The 20,663-nt window shown below is 45.4% G+C and overlaps 1 protein-coding gene across 2 annotated transcripts in view; it reads right to left on the bottom strand.

Annotated features, from left to right (window-relative positions):
* The window catches only part of ATAD2B (ATPase family AAA domain containing 2B), a 170,462-nt gene that overhangs the window by 37,886 nt on the left and 111,913 nt on the right, over positions 1-20,663 (bottom strand). For both annotated transcript variants that reach the window (XM_030555339.1, XM_030555340.1), the window contains exon 24: positions 14,719-14,856. In XM_030555339.1, the coding sequence (XP_030411199.1) occupies positions 14,719-14,856 (138 nt within the window). The remainder of the gene's footprint in view (positions 1-14,718; positions 14,857-20,663) is intronic.

Below are 20,663 nucleotides of genomic sequence, written 5' to 3'. Positions count from 1 at the left end.
GCATGGCTTACTCTAGTAGGATAAAGTCAGTAATATGTTTCTCCTACTATTTTTACTTGCTGTGAAATTTTAATCTGAAGTTTGGAATTTAATTCTATTTTTAATACTTCACTAGCTTTAAAATAAATCTACAAGAATTTTCCTTCCTGCAATTGTCAAACATGGATAAGATATTTGGAGCACCTTTCACTCCACATAACAAGCTGTGCAGGTTCTTACGCAAGGAGAACAGCACTTGATCAGTCTACTCCACCAATTTAATACCGTTCTATTGAATACAGCAAAAAAGCAAATCTTCCCCACAGGGACCATCTGGATGTAATATTGAAGCATCTGACTGTAAGACAGCAAAATAATGTGCTACATGCTCCATCTACTGGCAAGACACAGCAATATGAACTCAGTTTTATTACAGCAATATTGCCATAGTTAAAGGGGCATTAGCTGTTCTAGCCTCAAAAATCTATTTTTAACTGCTTCAGCAGGGCCCACACACACCATCAGCACCACTTCTCTGTCTCTCTTTCTCTCTCTCTCACACACACACACACACACACACTCGTGCAATACCACTGTAAACCCCACTCACCATTCACTCATGTCACTGGTGTGGTCCCACAAAACTTACACCCAAGTCACAATAGTGTCACCTCCATATAGGGCAAGGTTAGATGCCATGGTGATAAAACACCCTTGAGTCCACATGATCCTTGTCTACACTACATCTTTCCTTGTTGCTAACACTGGTGGATCTGATGAACAGGTTCCCTATTTTGCCAGGGTACAAGGAGCCCACACAAAGCTATTTTCAGCAAATATTCTCCATTGAAACTACCAGATTTAATATGCACAATTGTAAAAACATTGAAAGATGCCAGAGCCTAGGACAGCCAACAATGTAACTGAACTAGGGGTAACAAACAGTGTTGGGATTTTATATTTTTGGTATTTATTTTAAATTAATTTTAATCCGACACTCCAATGGCCTATTTGCTAGCCAGGACCTCAGAATTGCTATAGCTTCATTTTATAATTGCAATCTCTACTATTTTCTTTTATATATTTAGTAAACACTGGGTTTTGTCTGTATACACAGCAGAGCTCTAACAGCTTTGGAAAAGGATGAAGAACTTAATACCAAAGAAAAGACAGGATATACCCCTCAAAAGTGCCAGTAAAAAAGATTCTGACCCTACAAAAATATTTCACCCAAAAAACTGAAGTCTACCTGCACTTACGTTACTGCTTAAGAAATCTGACAGTAAAAAAAAAAAAAAAAAAAAAAAAAAAAAAAATCAGAGGCCTGGGTAAGAATGATCCATGTTTTCAAGGTAATGTGAAGTAGAATTAACTATCAAGTCAAAGTGTGAAAACACTATGCCAGGGATATTATGAAAATACCAACAACACTGAACTTTACAATATGGATAGTGAGGCACAAGAGAAGTAGCAAACACAATCAGAAGCATATGGTCACATTTAGCTCTTGGTGTAAACCCAGAGTAACTTCACTTACTTCAGTGGATACCAATATATCAGAAGAGAATGTAGTTCATAATAAAGAATAGGCTAAACTGAGCCAAGTTGAAGGCACCTGTCAATTGGTATTTTCAGGGATGAATTTTCAATTCCTATTGGAATAATCCTTTTAAGTCATCTACAATGTGACACAGCTTCAACCAATGGCAGTAAAAATGGAAGCCACAACTTAGATGCAGCTCACCTGCCCTTTCCACCATGTCATCTAGGGTGACCAAATAGCAAGCTGAAAAATCAGGACAGGGAGTGGGAGGATAATAGGCACCTATATAAGACAAAGCCCAAAATATCGGCACTATTCCTACAAAACCGGGACAGCCGGACAGCCTAATGTCATCTAACCCTGAGAAACACAATTGCACTGATACAGAGAGAGACCTTGAGCTTTAGTCAGTGAGAAACAACCATTCCAAAATACATTACTAACATTAAAATTAAAAGTATGGCACCAATTTCACAAAGTAGTAAATAGGTGAAATCCAAATGATGGCATTTGTGATATAAAAAATGCACAAGTCTTGGTTATTCTTGACCATAAATCTTTATTTGATAAAATGTAACTTCAATTCTTTGCTAAACTTGTTTTAGTAGTAGTTCAGCATAAACAATCCTATCTTTTTTTGTTTACGATTTTGCAAAGCCATTGAAATATCGGACGAAAAAAGAAAAGTCTCATAAGAACATAAAAATGGCCATACTGGGTCAGACCAAAAGTCCATCTAGCCCAGAATCCTGTCTACTGACAGTGGCCAATGCCAGGTTCACTCCCTCTGGGGCACCTAACAGGTAATTATCAAGTGATCTCTCTCCTGCCATCCATCTCCATCCTCTGACAAACAGAGGCTAGGGACACCATTCCTTACTCATCCTGGCTAATAGCCATTAATGGACTTAACCTCTATGAAATTATCTAGTCCTCATTTAAACGCTGTTATAGTCCTAGACTTCACAATCTCCTCAGGCAAGGAGTTCCACAAGCTGACTGTGTGCTGCATGAAGAAGAACTTCCTTTTATGTGTTTTAAACCTGCTGCCCATTAATTTCATTTGGTGACCCTTAGTTCTTGTATTACGGGAATAAATAAATAACTTTTCCTTATCTACTTTCTCCACATCACTCATGATTTTATATACCTCTATCATATCCCACCTTACTCTCCTCTTTTAGAAGCTCAAAAGACCTAGCCTCTTTAATCTCGCCTCATATGGGATCTATACCAAACCCCTTATCATAAACGGATAGTTAAGAGTTAATAGAACAGAAGTACTTCATGTCTCTTTTGCCTGGAAAGGGTTAACAAGATCAGTGAGCCTGCCTGTCACCTGACCAGAGGACCAATCAAGGGACAGATACTTTCAAATCTTGAGGGAGGGAAGTTTTTGTGTGTGCTGTTAGAATTTGGTTGTTGTTCTCTGTGGGTTCTGAGAATGACCAGACGTGCAACTAGGTTTCTTTCCAATCTCCCTGATACAGGTTCAAATAGATTCAAAATAGTAAGTACTAAGTGATAAGGCGAGTTAGGCTTATGTTTGTTTTCTTTATTTGCAAATGTGTATTTGGCTGGAAGGAGTTCAAATTTGTGTTTGCTGAAAGGATTTTTATTTATACTTGTATACTTAGGCTGGGAGGGTATTCCTAGTGTCTATAGCTGAAAGACCATGTAACATACTCCATCTTAAATTTACAAAGATAATTTTTACTGTTTTTTTCTTTCTTTAATTAAAAGCTTTTCTTGTTTAAGAACCTGATTGTTTTTTTATCCTGGTGAGACCCCAGGGGACTGAGTCTGGATCCACCAGGGAATTGGTGGGGAGAAAGGAGGGAAGGGGGAGAGAAAGGTTAATTTCTCTCTGTGTTAGGATTACTTTCTCTCTCAGGGAGAGTCTGGGAGGGGGAGACAGAAGGAGGGGGGAAGGTGAATTTTCCTCTCTGCTTTAAGATTCAAGGAGTTTGAATCACAGTAATCTTTAAGGGTAACCCAGGGAGAGGAAGCCTGGGAGAGGCAACGGTGAGGGAAAGGGTTTACTTTCCTTGTGTTAAGATCCAGAGGGTCTGGGTCTTGGGGGTCCCCGGGCAAGGTTTTGGGGGGACCAGAGTGTACCAGGCACTGGAATTCCTGGTTGGTGGCAGCGCTACAAGTACTAAGCTGGTAATTGAGCTTAGAGGAATTCATGCTGGTACCCCATCTTCTGGACGCTAAGGTTCAGAGTGGGGAATTATACCATGACACCCCTAATCATTTTAGTTGCCCTTTTCTGAATCTCTGCTAGTGCCAGTATATCTTTTTTGAGATGAGGAGACCACATCTGTACGCAGTATTCGAGATGTGGGCGTACCATGGGTTTATATAAGGACAATAATATAGTCTCCGTATTATTCTCTATCCACCTTTCAATGATTCTTAGCATCCTGTTTGCTTTGTTGACTGCCTCTGCACACCGCGTGGACGTCTTCAGAGAACTATCCATGATGACTCCAAGAGCTTTTTCCTGATTTGTTGTAGCTAAATTAGCCTCCATTATATTGTATGTATAGTTGGGGATTTTTTTCCACTGTGCATTACTTTACATTTATCCACATTAAATTTCATTTGCCATTTTGTTGCCCAATCACTTAGTTTTGTGAAGTTCTCCACATTCTGCTTTGATCTTTACTATCTTGAGCAGTTTAGTATCATCTGCAAACGTTGCCACCTCACTTTTTACCCCATTTTCCAGATCATTTATGAATAAGTTGAACAGGATTGGTCCTAGGACTTACCCTTGGGGAACACCACTAGTTACCCCTCTCCATTCTGAGAATTTACCATTTATTCCTACCCTTTGTTCCCTGTCTTTTAACCAGTTCTCAATCCATGAAAAGACCTTCCCTTTTATCCCATGACAACTTAATTTACATAACAGCCTTTGGTAAGGGACCTTGTCAAAGGCTTTCTGGAAATCTAAGTACACTATGTTCACTGGATCCCTCTAGTCCACATGTTTGTTTACCCCTTCAAAGAACTCTAATAGATTAGTAAGACACGATTTCCCTTTAAAGAAACCATGTTGACTTTTGCCCAACAATTTATGTTCTTCTAGGTGTCTGACAATTTTATTCTTTATGATTGTTTCAACTAATTTGCCCAGTACTGACGTCAGACTTACCGGTCTGTAATTGCTGGGATCACCTCTAGAGCCCTTTTTAAATATTGGCGTTACATTAGCTATCCAGTCATTGGGTGCAGAAGCCGATTTAAAGGACAGATTACAAATCATAGTTAATAGTATCACAATTTCACATTTGAGTTTTCAGAACTCTTGGGTGAATGCCATCCGGTCCCAGTGACTTCTTAATGTTAAGTTTATCAATTATTTCCAAAACCTCCTCTAGTGACACTTCAATTTGTGACAGTTCCTCAGATTTCTCTCATACAAAAGCCGGCTCAGGTTTGGGAATCTCCCTAACATCTTCAGCCATGAAGACTGAAGCAAAGAATCCATTTAGTTTCTCCACAATGATTTTATTGTCTTTAAATGCTCCTTTTGTATCTCGGTCATCCAGGGGCTCCACTGGTTGTTTAGCAGGCTTCCTATTTCTGATGTACTTAAACATTTTGTTATTACCTTTGGAGTTTTTGGCTAGACATTCTTCAAACTCCTCTATGGCTTTTCTTATTACATTTTTACACTTAATTTGGCAGTGTTTATGTTCCTTTCTATTAACCTCACTAGGATTTGACTTCCACTTCTTAAAGGAAGTCTTTTTATCTCTCACTGCTTCTTTTACAAGGTTGTTAAGCCACGGTGGCTCTTTTTTTAGATCTTTTACTGGTGTTTCTTAATTTGAGGTATACATTTAAGTTGGGCCCCTATTATGGCATCTTTAAAGTGAAATCCCTGCAAGCTGCATGGATGTTTTTTAGTCACTGTACCTTTTCGTTTCTGTTTAACTAACCCCCTCATTTTTGCATAGTTCCCCTTTTTGAAAATAAATGCCACAGTGTTGGGCTGTTGAGATGTTTTTCTAACCACAGGGATGTTATTTGTTGTTGTTATATTATAGTCACTATTTCCAAGCGGTCCTGTTATAGTTACCTCTTGGACCATCTCCTGCGCTCCACTCAGGACTAAATCGAGATATGCCTCTCCTTTGTGGGTTCCCATACCAGCTGCTCCAAGAAGCAGTCACTTAAAGCAGTCTCTTCTCCAATACGGTTCCCAAGGAGAAGATGCGCAACAACTTGCTTTATAAAAGGATTTATTATTATATGTTTCATATGACTTACCCCAATTTTTGGCAACTATTCTCTAAATGTTATGAACAAACCTCCTGGAAGAGAAAATTGTTAAGGAAGATGTTGCAACTGCATACAAAAAGACTACATCAAAGCTAGATCAACATCATATAAAGAAAAAAACTGAATTTAGTTTCAGCCTTAAAGAAAAAAAATGGAAGTCTGTTTCAGAAATGCTAACTATAAAGAAAAAAGTTTTGGTCCCATATAATTTTCTGATCATTTTCTGATATTACTATTACGTTTCTAAGTCAAGTGTTGCCAAACCTTTCTGATAGCAAAGACTACCTCATTCCCTCCTAATTTCACTGACTTGTAAATTACAAAACATCCTACTCTGGCTCTAAAATAAATTATTCTCCCTCCATTCAGAATCAGTCCTTTCCAAACCAAATCATACACACACTATCCACATATTATGACAATCATCAGAAATCTGTAGAAGGTACTACGGTTTTAATCTCTCTTCCAAAGGATTTCCTTTTTTCCTTTCAATAAACAAAATAATCTAGGTAATAGTTAGTCCTGCTTCAATGCAAGGGATTAGACTAGATGACCTATTGATGTCCAATTCTACGATTCTATGATTATCTTCTGCAAACCATTTTACCACTACCTCACAAAATCAGTCCTGCCCCACAATCTGCTGCCATTCAAGCTCCCTTGTTCCTTGCTTAGTCTGCTCTTCCTTTGCTTGAGGCTGTCCCCTCACTCCCTTCCCTACTCCCAACTTTTCTCATGTTTGTTTCTAGGCCCTATTCCCCTCAGTTCTTTCTCACTAGTCTCCAGATAAGACGGTTACTCACCTTTGTAACTGTTGTTCTTCGAGATGTGTTGCTCATATCCATTCCAGTTAGGTGTACGCGCCGCGCGTGCACATTCGTCGGAAAACTTTTACCCTAGCAACTCAGTGGGCCGGCAGGTCGCCCCCTAGAGTGGCGCCACCATGGCGCTCCATATATACTCCTGCCGGCCCACCCGCTCCTCAGTTCCTTCTTGCCGGCTACTCCGACAGTGGGGAAGGAGGGCGGGTGCGGAATGGATATGAGCAACACATCTCGAAGAACAACAGTTACAAAGGTGAGTAACCGTCTTTTCTTCTTCGAGTGATTGCTCATATCCATTCCAGTTAGGTGAATCCCAAGCCTTACAAAGGCGGTGGGGTCGGAGTGAAATGTGGCAGAATAAAACTGCCGAGCCAGAGGCTACAGCCTCTCTTGACTGCTGAACCAGGGCATACTGCGAAGCAAAGGTAAGGACCGAGGACCAATGGAGCTTCGCGACAGGTCTCGTGGGTAGAAACACGAGCCAGAAAGGCGGCAGATGAAGCCTGAGCCCTGGTAGAATGCACGGTGATGTGGCTTGGGGAAATATGAGCCAAATCATAACAAGTGGGGATGTCCGCCAGCACCCAAGATGAGATCCTCTGAGAGGAAAACAAGCAAGCCCTCCCTTTGGCCCGCTACCGGGGCAGAGCTGGGGCACCTTAGGAAATGATTCTGTCAGCACAATATAATGCGAGCACTCCACAGATGTCCAAGGAGTGCAACGGTTATGCCCATTGCGTTGAGCTGTGGGTAACATGAAAGGCCAAAACACCTTAGGGAGGAAAGCCGGGTGCGGTCATAACTGCACCTTGTCTTTGTGGAACCTTCGTAAGAGCTCTGATCTCAGAGACCCGTCTGGCCAAGACTAGGTTGAGGTCCCAGGGCGGGGCTGGGCGGCGCACCCGAGGGTGCAAGCGCTCCAAGCCCTTGAGGGACCTCGAACCCATAGAGCGTGGGACACTGAACGTCCATCTTAGCCTGCTGGAAGGTAGGGATGGCCACTGAGAGTATCCTCAGCGATGATACCGCCAGATCCTGCCGCTGAAGGCCAGAGGCAGGCCAAATAGAGGGGATCGAGACCTCAGCAGGAGCAAGATCGAGCGTACTGCAGCTGTAAAGGAAACGCTTCCACCTGGCTCGGTACGTTGACCAGGTGGAAGGCTGCCTGTCACCCCGACTCAGGTATGCAGGAGCCACCGTGAGGCGAAGAGGCTGCAGGTCCGAGTGACGAAGCCTGTCATTGCCCTGAGTGATGAGGTCTGGGCTGACAGGCCGAGCAACGTGGTATGTCAGTGCTGCCTGGACCACTCTGGAGTGATCATGATGATGCACGCTCTGCCCCTGCGGAGTTTGAGCAGGACGTAACGAACCAGTGGAAACAGTGGGGAGGCATAATGCAGTTGGCCGTTCCACGGCATCAGGAATGCGTCCAAGATCGATTCCGAGGAGAGACCTTGGAAGGAGCAGAACACCTGGCATTTCCTGCTCTCGCGGTGAGCGAACAGGTCTGTGTGAGGAAACATCTCCACTTCCGGAAAGCGGGACGCCTCACATGGGGCAGAGTGATCACTCGTAAGACAGGAAAAACCTGCTGAGTCAAAGAGTTAAGACGTTCCGAACGCCTGGGAGAAAGGACGTCGCCAGCTCCATCGAGTGGGCCATGCAAAAGACCCGGAAATGGATGGCCTCCTGACAAAAAAGGGGGGGAGGACTATGTCCCCCCTGAATACTTATGAAGCACCTGGCCCTTGTGTTGGCTGTAAACACCGAGATACAACGGCCTCGCAGCTGCCGCTGGAACCCCTGGCATGCCAGGCGGACTACTCTCATTTTTGGGGCATTAACGAGGAATGCCAGCTTCTTAGAAGACCAAAGGCCTTAAGCTCGGAGGCGACCATGAGCACTCGAGCAGAGAGATGATGTGTCCGCCGTCAGGGGCAGTGAGGGCTGGGGCGGATGAAACCGCATCCCTGTCCACACCAAAGAGGGAGTTAGCCACCACTCTAGGGAGCCTAAGACGTTCGAGGGAACGGTGACTACCATGACCATTGGCTCCCTGTCCAAGCGGTACGCCGCGGTGGGCCGGACTTGGAGAGGACGGAGGCGGAGCTTGGCGTGTTTGGTTACAAACTTGCGGGCAACCATGGACCCAGGAGACTGAGACAAGAGCGAGCTGAGGTCGTTGGGAAAGCCTTCAGACCTCAGATGATTGTTGCCCTCGCCTAAAACCGCAGTTGTCATAAGCAGGCTCCGGCTAGGCAGGAGACCAGGAGAGCCCCTAGGAAGCCCAACCTCTGCGTGGGAACCAGAGTGGATTGCTCTATAGCAATCATCAGGCCTTGATCTGTGAATAAGACCGTGACGATGCCCACGGCTGAGCGGTTTGTGTCTCAGAGTCTCCTCGGATAAGCGAATCGTCCAGATACGGAAAACGCATATCCGACATCAGCGACGGAAGGCGGCGACTATGGCCGTAAACCGGGAGTATTCACCGCTGGCTATACAGCGGAGGCATCTCCCGTGTGGAGGGAAGATGGCACTGCGAAAGTACGCGTCCTTCATATCCAGGGCGGCATAGTAGCCCCCAGGAGGCAAGGATGGAATAATGGTTCCCAGGGATACCATGTAGAACTTCAACCTTATCCTAAACCGGTTGAGTCCATGCAGGACCAGGGAGGTCTGAGACCTGTGATCGAGTGGGAGACTAGGGCATAACGGGAGTAAAACCCCTTGCCCCTTTCGTCCGCTGAAGGGGGACAGGGCTGGAGCAAATTAAAGGTGGTACCTATGCTCCATCGTGCGCAGGACCCAGCGATCTGAAAGTAACTGGGGCCATGCCAGGAGAAAGCGGGATCGGGATCCCGTCCTGCGACTGGTACACCGCCCTCCGGCGAACCTTGGAAGGTCCGTCTTTGGTCCCAGTGGTAATTGCGAGGGACCTTGACTTTGGCTTTTTAGGGGGCCTGACGTTTGTCTGCAACCACCTTGGCCTTGCCGTTTTCCAGAGTTCTGCCTCTGGCTAGGCACAGAGTATGGCGGCTGGGGCCATAAAGGCCTGCGTTTGGTCGCTGGCGTATACATGCTGAGACGCATTAGGACCCTATTGTCCAGCAGGCTTCGCAGTCTGGGGCTGTCTCTGCCGCGAAGATGCCTTTACCAACAAAGGGTAAATTCTTTCCCCCGTCCTCCAAGACGGCAGCGAACTCCAGGTGGGAGGTTCGAGGGAGAAACTCCTCCACCCAGGTGCTATAATTATCGCAGCTAAGCAAGGCTTGTTGCTTTGCTACCCAGAGGTGCAGGGCCCCTGCAGAGTACACCTTGCATTCGCCAAGGCTCTTTCTGCTTCGGGGCTGGCGCCCGCTGGCCATCATATCAGGATCGTGGTCCTGAGCATAAAATCTGCGCATATGGGCTGTCACGGATGCGTGTCCGGACGGCCATGGAGGTACTAAAAGAAGGCATGGGCCGAGTCTCTGACTCACTCGGACCTTGCCCAACTCGGCACCGGGGACTGGCATCGGGAGGCGTATCGGTACCTGGAACGAGATCCAGACCCGCAACCAGAACGGTGTTGGGAGGTCGACCGAGATCTCGAGGCTCGGAGAAGAGCTACAGGAGTCAAGGTACCTGCCCCGGTGCCAGATGTCGGAACGGTGCCGATAGCGGGTCGGCGAACGGGATACCGACCGGTACAGCGAGTGTGACCAGTACCGAGGAAAACAGCACCGGGACTGCCAGTGGTGTCCAGCGTGCCGACAGGACTTGGAGTGTCTGCGGGACCGTGATCATGAACGGTGCCGCTCTGCTGTACTGACAGGGGACAGTCCCTTGAAGAGACTGTATTACCCGTACCGGCGGTGCCCGGGTCAGGCAGCACTGACTCTGTCATGGCACTGAGAGCCCTCGCCGTTGGTAACATCTCCGGCGTGCAGGGAACAGCAGGCTCAACCACAGTGCGTACTGGGGAGCTGTCAGGCACCGGATTCGACGGCCCTCGTGGGGCCGGGATCCACGGTACCGAGGTCATCAGAGCTTCGGTAGGAGCTGGTGCCGGGCGAACCGAGTTAGATAAGCTGTCTGGCTGCGGTGCCGTCAGCACTGAAGCAGCGGAAGTAATACGCTCAACCACGGCGCGTGCCGGGGAGCCGTCGGGCACCGGATTCGATAGCCCTTGTGGGACTGGAATCGACAGTGCCGATGTTGTCGGTGCCTCAGAGGCTTCGGTTGGCATGGAAGCAGCCGGAGCAGGAGCTCAACCACGGCGCGTGCCGGGGAGCCGTCAGGCACCGGATTCTACGGCCCTTGCGGGACCGGGATCGACGGTGCCGACGTCATCGGTGCCGCAGCAGGTGTCGGTGCCGGGCGATCCGACGTAGACTAGCCCTCTGGCCGCGGTGCCGTTGGCACGGAAGCAGCCGGAACATTAGCTCGACCACGGCGCGTGCCGGGGAGCCGTCAGGCACCGGATTCTACGGCCCTTGTGGGACCGGGATCGACGGTGCCGACGCCATCGGTGCCGCAGCAGGTGTCGGTGCCGGGCGATCCGATGTAGACGAGCCCTCTGGCTGCGGTGCCGCTGGCACGGAAGCAGCAGGAGCAATACGCTCAACCACGGCGCGTGCCGGGGAGCCGTCAGGCACCGGATTCTACGGCCCTTGTGGGACCGGGATCGACGGTGCCGACGCCATCGGTGCCGCAGCAGGTGTCGGTGCCGGGCGATCCGACGTAGACGAGCCCTCTGGCTGCGGTGCCGCTGGCACGGAAGCAGCAGGAGCAATACGCTCAACCACGGCGCGTGCCGGGGAGCCGTCAGGCACCGGATTCTACGGCCCTTGTGGGACCGGGATCGACGGTGACGACGTCATCGGTGCCGTAGCAGGTGTCGGCGCCGGGCGATCCGACTTAGATGAGCTCTCTGGCTGCGGTGCCGCTGGCACGGAAGCAGCAGGAGCAATACGCTCAACCACGGCGCGTGCCGGGGAGCCGTCAGGCACCGGATTCTACGGCCCTCGTGGGACCGGGATCGACGGTGCCGACGTCGGCGGTGCCGGGCGAGCCATCTTAGACGAGCTGTCTAGCTGTGGTGCAGCTGGCACCGAAGCAGCAGGAGCAGTAAGCTCTACCACGGCGCGAGCCGGGGAGCTGCCAGGCACCGGATTCCATGGTCCTGGGGGACTGGAATCGACGGAGCCGAAGTCATCGGTGCCTCTGCAGGTGACGGTGCCGGATAACGCAACTTAGGCGAGCTCTCTGGCTGCGATGCAGGTGGCACGGAAGTAGCGGGAGCAGGGGGCTCAACCACGGCGCGTGCCGGGGAGCTGCCAGGCACCAGCAGGAATCGTAGACTCTCTCGACCTCGGAAGAAGGGAGCGGTGCCGAGTCGACATCGGTGCCAGCGACGGTCGGTGCCGAAAGGCCTTGGTGGTACCGGCGGGGTCCGGTGCCGAGGAGGCGCTTCTGCCCGCCGCTTGAACATCGCTCGGCGCCCAAGGTGGAGGGATAAGTGAAAGTCCCGCACCTTTTTGTTCTCGGCTTAAACGCCTTGCAAATGGGGCACTTATCTGTCAAGTGTGATTCCCTGAGGCACTTCAAACAGGAGTCATGTAGATCTCTCTTCGGCCGCGGCTTCTGGCAAGCCGGGCCCCTTTTAAAACCGGGTGAGCCATGCATGGCTCCGGCACTGGGCTCATGGAAGGGCTACTTCCTGAACCCCGCTAACTAAACTAACCATGTTAGCAAAGAAACACGTATAACCATACAAATATATATATAAAAGTGTTATAACTGCATAATTATATACGAGAAAACGAGTAGCTAGGGAAGTGGAGGTCAGCTAAGCCGCGCTCCACTGTTCCAACGACCGACACGGGCGGTAAGAAGGAACTGAGGAGCGGGTGGGCCGGCAGGAGTATATATGGAGCGCCATGGTGGCGCCACTCTAGGGGGCGACCTGCCGGCCCACTGAGTTGCTAGGGTAAAAGTTTTCCGACGAATGTGCACGCGCGGCGCGTACACCTAACTGGAATGGATATGAGCAATCACTCGAAGAAGAACCTGTGCCTCCACCTCCCTGATCCTCTTCCCCAAGATACTGGTGGTCCATCCTGGCTATTCATTCAATTCTGGTTTCTTCCTCTAGTTCCCAGATACCTCACCCAGTCCTGTGCAGCAGCCTAACCCAGCTCCCTTCTTACAACCTAGATTGCCTCCTGCGTGCTCCCAATCTCAGCCAGACCCCTAGTTTTCCTCTCTCCCACTCTTCATAGTTCCAGATCTTCCCAAGGACAGTGCCTTGACAAGAGCTCAGTTTGCACTTGTATATTGGAGAAGTTGGCAGTTCCTTCAGTTGATGACGTCTCGGGGCACAGCGAGGAAACTACCAGTGTGTCACCAATAGAAGGTCAGGAAGGGAGAGGAAGGAAGCAGCTACTTTTTTTATACAATAGTGACTAGTGGCAGCTGACCCTCGTTTCCACAAGAGTCCTGGCTGGATATGAAGGAAGGAAACAGCAGCACAGCATCTCAAACACTACCAGGAAACACTCTGTGGACCACAGCGTGGCAATCTGTTTTAGGGCACAAAGACAGAGTGCAAACAATCTTGGGCACACTTCTTGTCTACCTTTATTTTTGTGTACAGTTTCCACATTTTTCTTTATTCATGTGGCAAAATGAAAACATAGAAAGCAAACTTCTGCTTCCACTATTTTAGAACATCTCAGACATAAACAATTACTTCACAGTGCTGATTCTTTAATTCCGTAAGCATAGCAATTGAAGGAATGGGCAAGAAACAAGGCCACAAACACAGGCCACAGACTGGAATTATTTGATGCCAAATCTATCCTATACATTTCCAAAACATTTTTTGGTGCCAAGAAAGTAGTATCATTACCATGCCAAAAACATACACAAAGCGGGTGAGGTATATTTTACTGGACCAAATTCTATTGGTAGAAGAGACAAGTTTTCAAGCTACAGAGATCTCTTAGTCAAGCTTATCTCTTCCACCAACAGTTCTTGGTCCAATAAAAGATGTTACCACACCTTGTGTGTCTCATATCCTGGGAACAACACTCATGCCTGGACGGCTGCATGCACACAGCCCCTTTCCCCCAAAATACTATAGAGAAAAAAGAAAGATCAGTGAAGAAATTCCCCATTTCGATCTACGTGAACTTCCCTAAGAAGTTATACAGTTTTTGCTTAAAATATTTATTATTGACCCCAAAGCTGATTCACTAGTCTCAGTGACTTGCCCACACACATTCCCTCTCATATGCCCCCTTATTCTGGTTTGTCAAATAAGCTCACATAGTACAAATTTTATAACCAAGCTCACCGCAGCTTATTTAATTACTTCTATCAGTAAACCACTCAAGAATAGTTAATAGTCCCTATTATTACCTAAACCACACTCAGAAAACCTATACAGCATACCAAACACAATAAAATACTTCTGTACTTTAGAATTGATGTCCTGATTATGCAAGGTGCTAGACAACCTCATCTTCCGTTCATTTAAATGAGATGAGTTGAGGGTGCCCATCAGCTTTTAGCACTGCACACTTAAGTTGCTCACAACTGGATCCATGCAAGCAAAACAAAGCCTACCAACATCTACCATAAAAAAACTGCTCTGTAGACAACTTAACACAGGAAATATTTACTTTTGTACAAATGTGAAACATAAAAAAAATTTAAAACCTTAAGATAATTCTAACCACAGAGAAAGATAATTTTTTACTTATTTTACACTGAAAAAAATATTTTAAAGCTATTGTAATACTTTTATCTTTTTTGCATTGCAAAAACAGTTTGAAATCCTGATTTCCACTTCCTTTCAATGGTTGCCTAAGCAAAGATTTAATGAAGTTGGAACATGGATGCCTCTTAAAGACACAAGAGCTGTGTGCTTAATGTGGTGGTTCTACAGTGGAAATAAAAAATAAATCACTAACTAAAACAGATATTTTATAGAAATAATAGTCCTTTTCTAGGTGTGTATCAAGTCCATGATCATTGCTTTCTGGGCTAGTGTTCTTTCTTCAATACAATGTGATCTGAAGTACTCACATGCACATTTATTTGCAGAGTTGTGCCAAACTGCTATTGCATTTTTTTGTTTGTTCCGAAATGCCTCTTCAACTCCTGTTTCTGTTTTCCGTACAGTGGAACCATGAGGATTTATTTGCTCTGCTGTTACTGATAAGCCTGCACATAAAAGATAAGCATACCTATTTAAATAATCTGAGCTGCATAAACCAAACACAGAAAGAAGCCTAGAACATAGTATTGCATTAAAAACACAGCAATTAACATATTTAGATGGGCATTACTAAACCAAGATTTAAATGAATAATATTTGCTTTTAGCAGGCAATAGAATTTATTGGACATAAGATCTTAAAAACTGTCAGATCTGATGTCTTAAGGCTTATCTGCATTTGAAATGCTGCAGCAACACAGTTGTGTAGCACTTCAGCGTAAACACTGCCTACGTCGATGGGAGGGCTTCACTCATCAGCGTAGGTAATCCATCTCCCTGAGAGGTGGCAGCTAGATCAACAGAAGTAATGTTGTCTACACCATGGGTTACGTCAGCTTAACTATGCCACTCAGGGATGTAGATTTTTCACACAACTGAGCAATGAAGCTGGGTCAACCTAACTTTTTACTGTAGACCAGACCTTAGGAAAATATGGCTCTTTGTAAGTCACATGATAAGCAACTTTAACAATTAATTCCATATTTTGGAACACAAACCTTATTTTTTTTAATCCAAATTTTCCTGTCCTACCCCAGATTACCTAAATGAAAGTATAAAATCCAAAAGCAACTTCACGTTGACAGTTTGCTTTTTCTACTTATTTTAAATAAACATTTAATGTAAATATAAATTTGTATTAGCATTTTATAAAGGATTTCTATTCATGACACAATGTTCAATAAAATAAAAGTCTTAGGATTCATTATATTCCCTCAATATATTTGGGGAAAAAAAAACTTTCCACATGAAAAATTAATATATTTAAATAAAAGTTTACATTATTACTGTATTTTATATTATATAGACACACGCATGCACACTCCCTATTGCAAAGTGTATTTGTTTCCTCATATCAATAACAAGTAACAGAAATGATGACTGCTTTTTGCTTTTGCAACTAACAGTCAGGTATAGTTGGTTACATTCTGTGATGTTAGTTAATCCAATATTTTCAGCCATTCTTTCCTTCCCCCCCCCCCCCCAATTCATGGCATCTTCTGCTGTAAGACGCCTATTGCCACATTGTTTAGGTATGTTTTAGAAAAGATTCCATAGATACACAGTTAAAGCAATATTTACATAAACATTATGATTTGCTACATACCCACTGCTATGGCACATGCTTTTAATTACACGGGTACATACACCAAAGGTCCATCTAGTCTAGTGTCATGTCTCTGCTGAGAGTGGCCAGTCCCAGATGCTTCAGAGAAAGGTGCAAGAAACCCCAAAGTTGGCAGCTATGGGATAATTTGTCCCACATGGCAATCTTCATTTAACATCCAATAGTTAAGAGATTTTCAAAAACCCCAAAGCAGTAAGTTTTATATTCCTTTTAAAACTTCTACAAACTATTTACTGTATTATAACTGTATATTCCTATTATGTATATCGATGTCCAATGAGTCTATAATGCTAAATTGTTGGTTTCAACAACATGCCGTCACAATGAGTTCTATAGTTTAATTATGCACTGTGTGAAGTGGTGTTTATTTTATCTGTTTTGAATTCACTACCTTTCAGTTTCACTGTGTGCAGATTCCAGATGGAGGTGATAGCAGTGTGATACAGTTTGAGACCCTTTTGAAGAGTCTTTGGGATGCTATGCTCCTTTAGACCTTCCCGCAATGGAAAGGAAAAGCCTAAGAGATTTCCTAAAGGTCTTCATCCCACCCAGGTAAGGCCAGGGCTCTCCTAATGTCTAGTGCATGCAATATAGCTTGTTATTATGGTGAGGCTTAGGGTAAAAGGTCAGGAAGTGAATCAGTTGATTTATGTGAAAAGACAAGGTCATCTTGGGGATGAATTTCTGGTGTGGTCCGAGAGAAACCTTGTCCCAAAAGAGTACTACATAAGAGTGGTGTGCCATTAGTGCTGTATCTCCCCTATTCTCACTGAGGCCATCGCCACCAAGAAGGCTGTGTGTGAGCGAACAAATAGCCATGAGTTCAAAAGGCAGCCTGGTCAGGCTCTTTAGTACTAAGTTTAGGTCCCCTGCTGGAGTAGGATGTCTGGGTTGGAGGAAAATGTTTATTATACCCCTGAGGAATCTATTCGTGGTGGGGTGGGAGAGCACTGAGTACCCTTCTGTTTGTTCATGGAAGGCTGCTATGGCTGCTAGATGAACTTTTGAGTGAACTGAGAGATTGTCCTGATTTCTTGAGAGAGTCAGTATATAATCTAAAACAATTGGGAGAGTAGCAGACGTTAGGGAAATTTGTCTGGAATTACACCAGACATGAAACCTGGTCCACTTTTGCAAGCAGGTATGGTGGGTAGCCAATTTTCTACTGTGTAGTAACACTGCCTGTGCCTCTGCAAAGCAGGACCTTTCTATGTACTGGAACCATGAAGGAGCCAGGCCTTAAACTGGAATATCCACAGGCTGGGATGGAGAGTGCGTCCTTTGTTCTGCAAGAGGCGGCATGGACTTGACTGGAGAGAGACTGGCAGGCATGTTGCCAGTTGTGACAGGTAAGGGTACCACATCTGTCTCAGCCAGGAGGGAATAATAAATATAACATTTGCGCTCTCTCCATGTTTAACAGTACTTTTGATAGTAGAGGGAATGGGAGAAAAAGCGCAGACAAAATCCTTGTCTCATGGAAGGAGGAGAGTGTCCCCTAAGCAGTGTTGTACTATTCTTGACCTGAAGCAGCAGCATGGGCAATTCTTGTTCAGGTAAGTAGTGAACAGTTCTGTAGTCAGTGTCCCCCCGCCTGAATATGTCATGTAGTATTGCTGAGTTTATCACCCATTTGTGGCCCTATAGGAACTTGCGACAGTGTTTGCTATCGAGTTTTGTACTCCTGGACGATAGGCTGCTGATACTGTGATGCTGCGGGAAATGTATCAGTTCCATAGCTTTAGTGCTTCTGTGCAAAGGGAGCATGATTTGACACCTCCCTGGCAATTTATTATTACATACATGCCACGTCTGTCAAGACTGTCATGTGCGTACCCTTGATCAGTGGAAGGAAGTGGCACAGGCGTTCCTGACCACTCTGAGTTCGAGGAGGTTGATGCAAAGAGACATCTCCATGGAGGACCACTTGCCACATGTCATAAGATTGTTGAGTTATGCGCTTTATTTCATGAGGGACGTGTCAGTGGTGAGAAGTGACAATGAGAAAGTTTGTGAGAAGCGAATTCCTGGAAAAACATTTGCTGGGTCTTTGTACAAGTCCATAGAGTGTTTGACTTTGGTGGGCAGTGACAGAGGTTTGTCTAGTTTGTATAGCTGAAACACATTTGGACACACTTCATGTGAAGTTTGGCATGAGATATCACAGAAGTTGGAAGCAGTGTCTGGCTAATATTTTAGGGCTGGTGTGTATGGCCTCTAGGAGCATAGCCAAAGTGTGGAACCTGTGATGCGGCAGGAGCACCCTCGCCTATAACGAGTTGAGATCAGCTCCTATGAACCGCTGTACTGGAGTGAACATCTATTTTTGGACACTGATCTATAGATCCAGGTCCATGAACAAGTCTACAGAAGTTTGAGTAACCCGGTAAGCCTTGCTGAAGGAGTGGGCTCTGAGGAGACAAGAGTCCAGGTAGAGGAAGATCATTATCTGCTGGGAGCGCAGGTGAGCCACGACTATGGATAAGACCTTGGGGAATACTCTCAAAGCTGATAAGAGGCCAAAGAGGAATACTCTGTATTGGTTAATGGTCCTGGCCCAGGATAAAGCTGAAAAACTCTCTCTGGGAAAGTAGGATTGATATGTGGAAATAGGCATCATGCAGGTGGAGGGCCGAAAACCAATCTCCCTGTTCCAAAAACGAAATAATTACTGCTACTGTGACCATCCTGAATTTTTGAGCTTTGACAAATTTGTTCAGTGCTCTGAGGTCCAGTATGGGTCTCCAACTCCCTTCTTCTTAAGTATCAGGAAATTACCAAAGTAGAAACCTTTGCCACGTAGGTATTGAGGTACAGGCTCTATGGCTCCTAGACAGTGAAGGTGATCTATTTCTTGTCATAATAAACTCTCACGAAAAGAGTCCCTGAAGAGAGATGGAGAAGGGTGCTGAAAGCAGGTGGGAGGAGGTGAAGTGGATGGAGTACCCATTGTGAACAATTTCCAGAACCCATTGGTCGGATATTGTTCTTTCCAGTTGTGGAATGAAGCAAGGGGGTACCCAAATAGGTGTGAAGGGCCAGTCAGTAGCGGTTGGTTTAGGGGAGTGGTTTGTCGGTGCCTCAACCAAGATGTCAAAACTGATGTTTTGAGATAAGTGATTGTGAAGAGGAAGACTAGAGGCCTGATGGTTTACATCTGGAAAAACTGCATTTTTATCTTGAAGGTTCATAATAGCATTGTGTTGGGAAATGTGGTGCATGGGATTTATGCTGAGGTTGCAGACCATATTTTCTTTTTTGTCCAGGTGTATAAATACTTAATGACCGGAGAATGGCCCTGGAGTCTTTAGGCATATGGAGGAATGCGTCAGTCTTCTCAGCAAACAATTTGGTGCTTTCAAAGGGGATGTCCTCTACTGTAGTGTGTACTTCCTTAGTGAAGCCAGATAAGCGCCACCAGGACGCTCTTCACATAACCACCATTGTAGAGATTGGAGCGGGCTGCTGTTTCAGGTGCAAATGCTCACTGGAGTGCTGTATTGGCCACCAGCTGTCCCTCACTATGGCCCAAAACTAGGGCTGTCAATTAATCGCAGTCGACTCACAATTAACTCCAAAAAAATTAATCATGCTGTTAAACAATATAATATCAATTTAAATGTATTAAAGATTTTGGATTTTTTCCTACATTTTCAAATATATCAATTTCAATTACAACACAGAATACGAAGAGTACAGTGCTCACTTTATATTATTCCTGATTACAAATATCTGCACTATAAAAATGATTAACAAAAGAAATAGTATTTTTCATTTCACTTCATACAAGTACTGAAGCGCAATCTCATTACTATGAAAGTGCAACTTACAAATGTAGGTTTTTTTGTTACTAACTTCACTCAAAAACAAAACAATGTAAAAATTTAGAGTCTACAAGACCACTCAGTCCTACTTCTTGTTCAGCCAACTGTCAAGAGAAACAAGTTTGTTTACATTTACGGGAGATAATGCTGCCCACTTCTTAATTACAATGTCACCTGAAAGTGAGAACAAGCGTTTTCACTTTTGTAGCTGGAGTTGCAAGATATTTATGTGTCAGATGCGCTAACGATTCATATGCCTCTTCATGCTTTGGCCATTGTTCCAGAGGACATGCTTCCAAGCTGACGACGCTCATTAAAAGAATAATGCATTAATTAAATTTGTGACTGAACTCCTTGAGGGAGAACTGTATGTCCTCTGCTCTATTTTAACCACTTTCTGCCATATATTTCATATTATAGCAGTCTCAGATGATGACCCAGCAAATATTTGTTTTAAGAACACTTTCACTGCAAATTTGACAAATTGCAAAGAAGATGCCAATGTGAAAGTTCTAAAGATAGCTACAGCACTCGACCCAGGATTTAAGAATCTGAAGTGCCTTCCAAAATCTGAGCTTGATGAGATGTGGAATAGAGTAACACTCTGATTTGGAAACTACAGAACCCAAACCACGCAAAAAGAAAATCAGCCTTCTGCTGGTGGCATCTGAGCCAGATGATGAAAATGAACATTCGTTTGTCCACACTACTTTGGACTGTTATCTAGCAGAACCTGTCAGCAGCACGGACACATGTCCTGTGGAATGGTGGTTGAAGCATCAAGGGACATATGAATCTGGCAT

Source organism: Gopherus evgoodei, chromosome 3, assembly GCF_007399415.2.
Source record: "Gopherus evgoodei ecotype Sinaloan lineage chromosome 3, rGopEvg1_v1.p, whole genome shotgun sequence".
In the NCBI taxonomy this organism is placed as follows: Eukaryota; Metazoa; Chordata; order Testudines; family Testudinidae; genus Gopherus; species Gopherus evgoodei.
The sequence above is the reverse complement of the archived record's forward strand: the minus strand, read 5'-3'. Positions and strand labels throughout refer to the sequence as shown.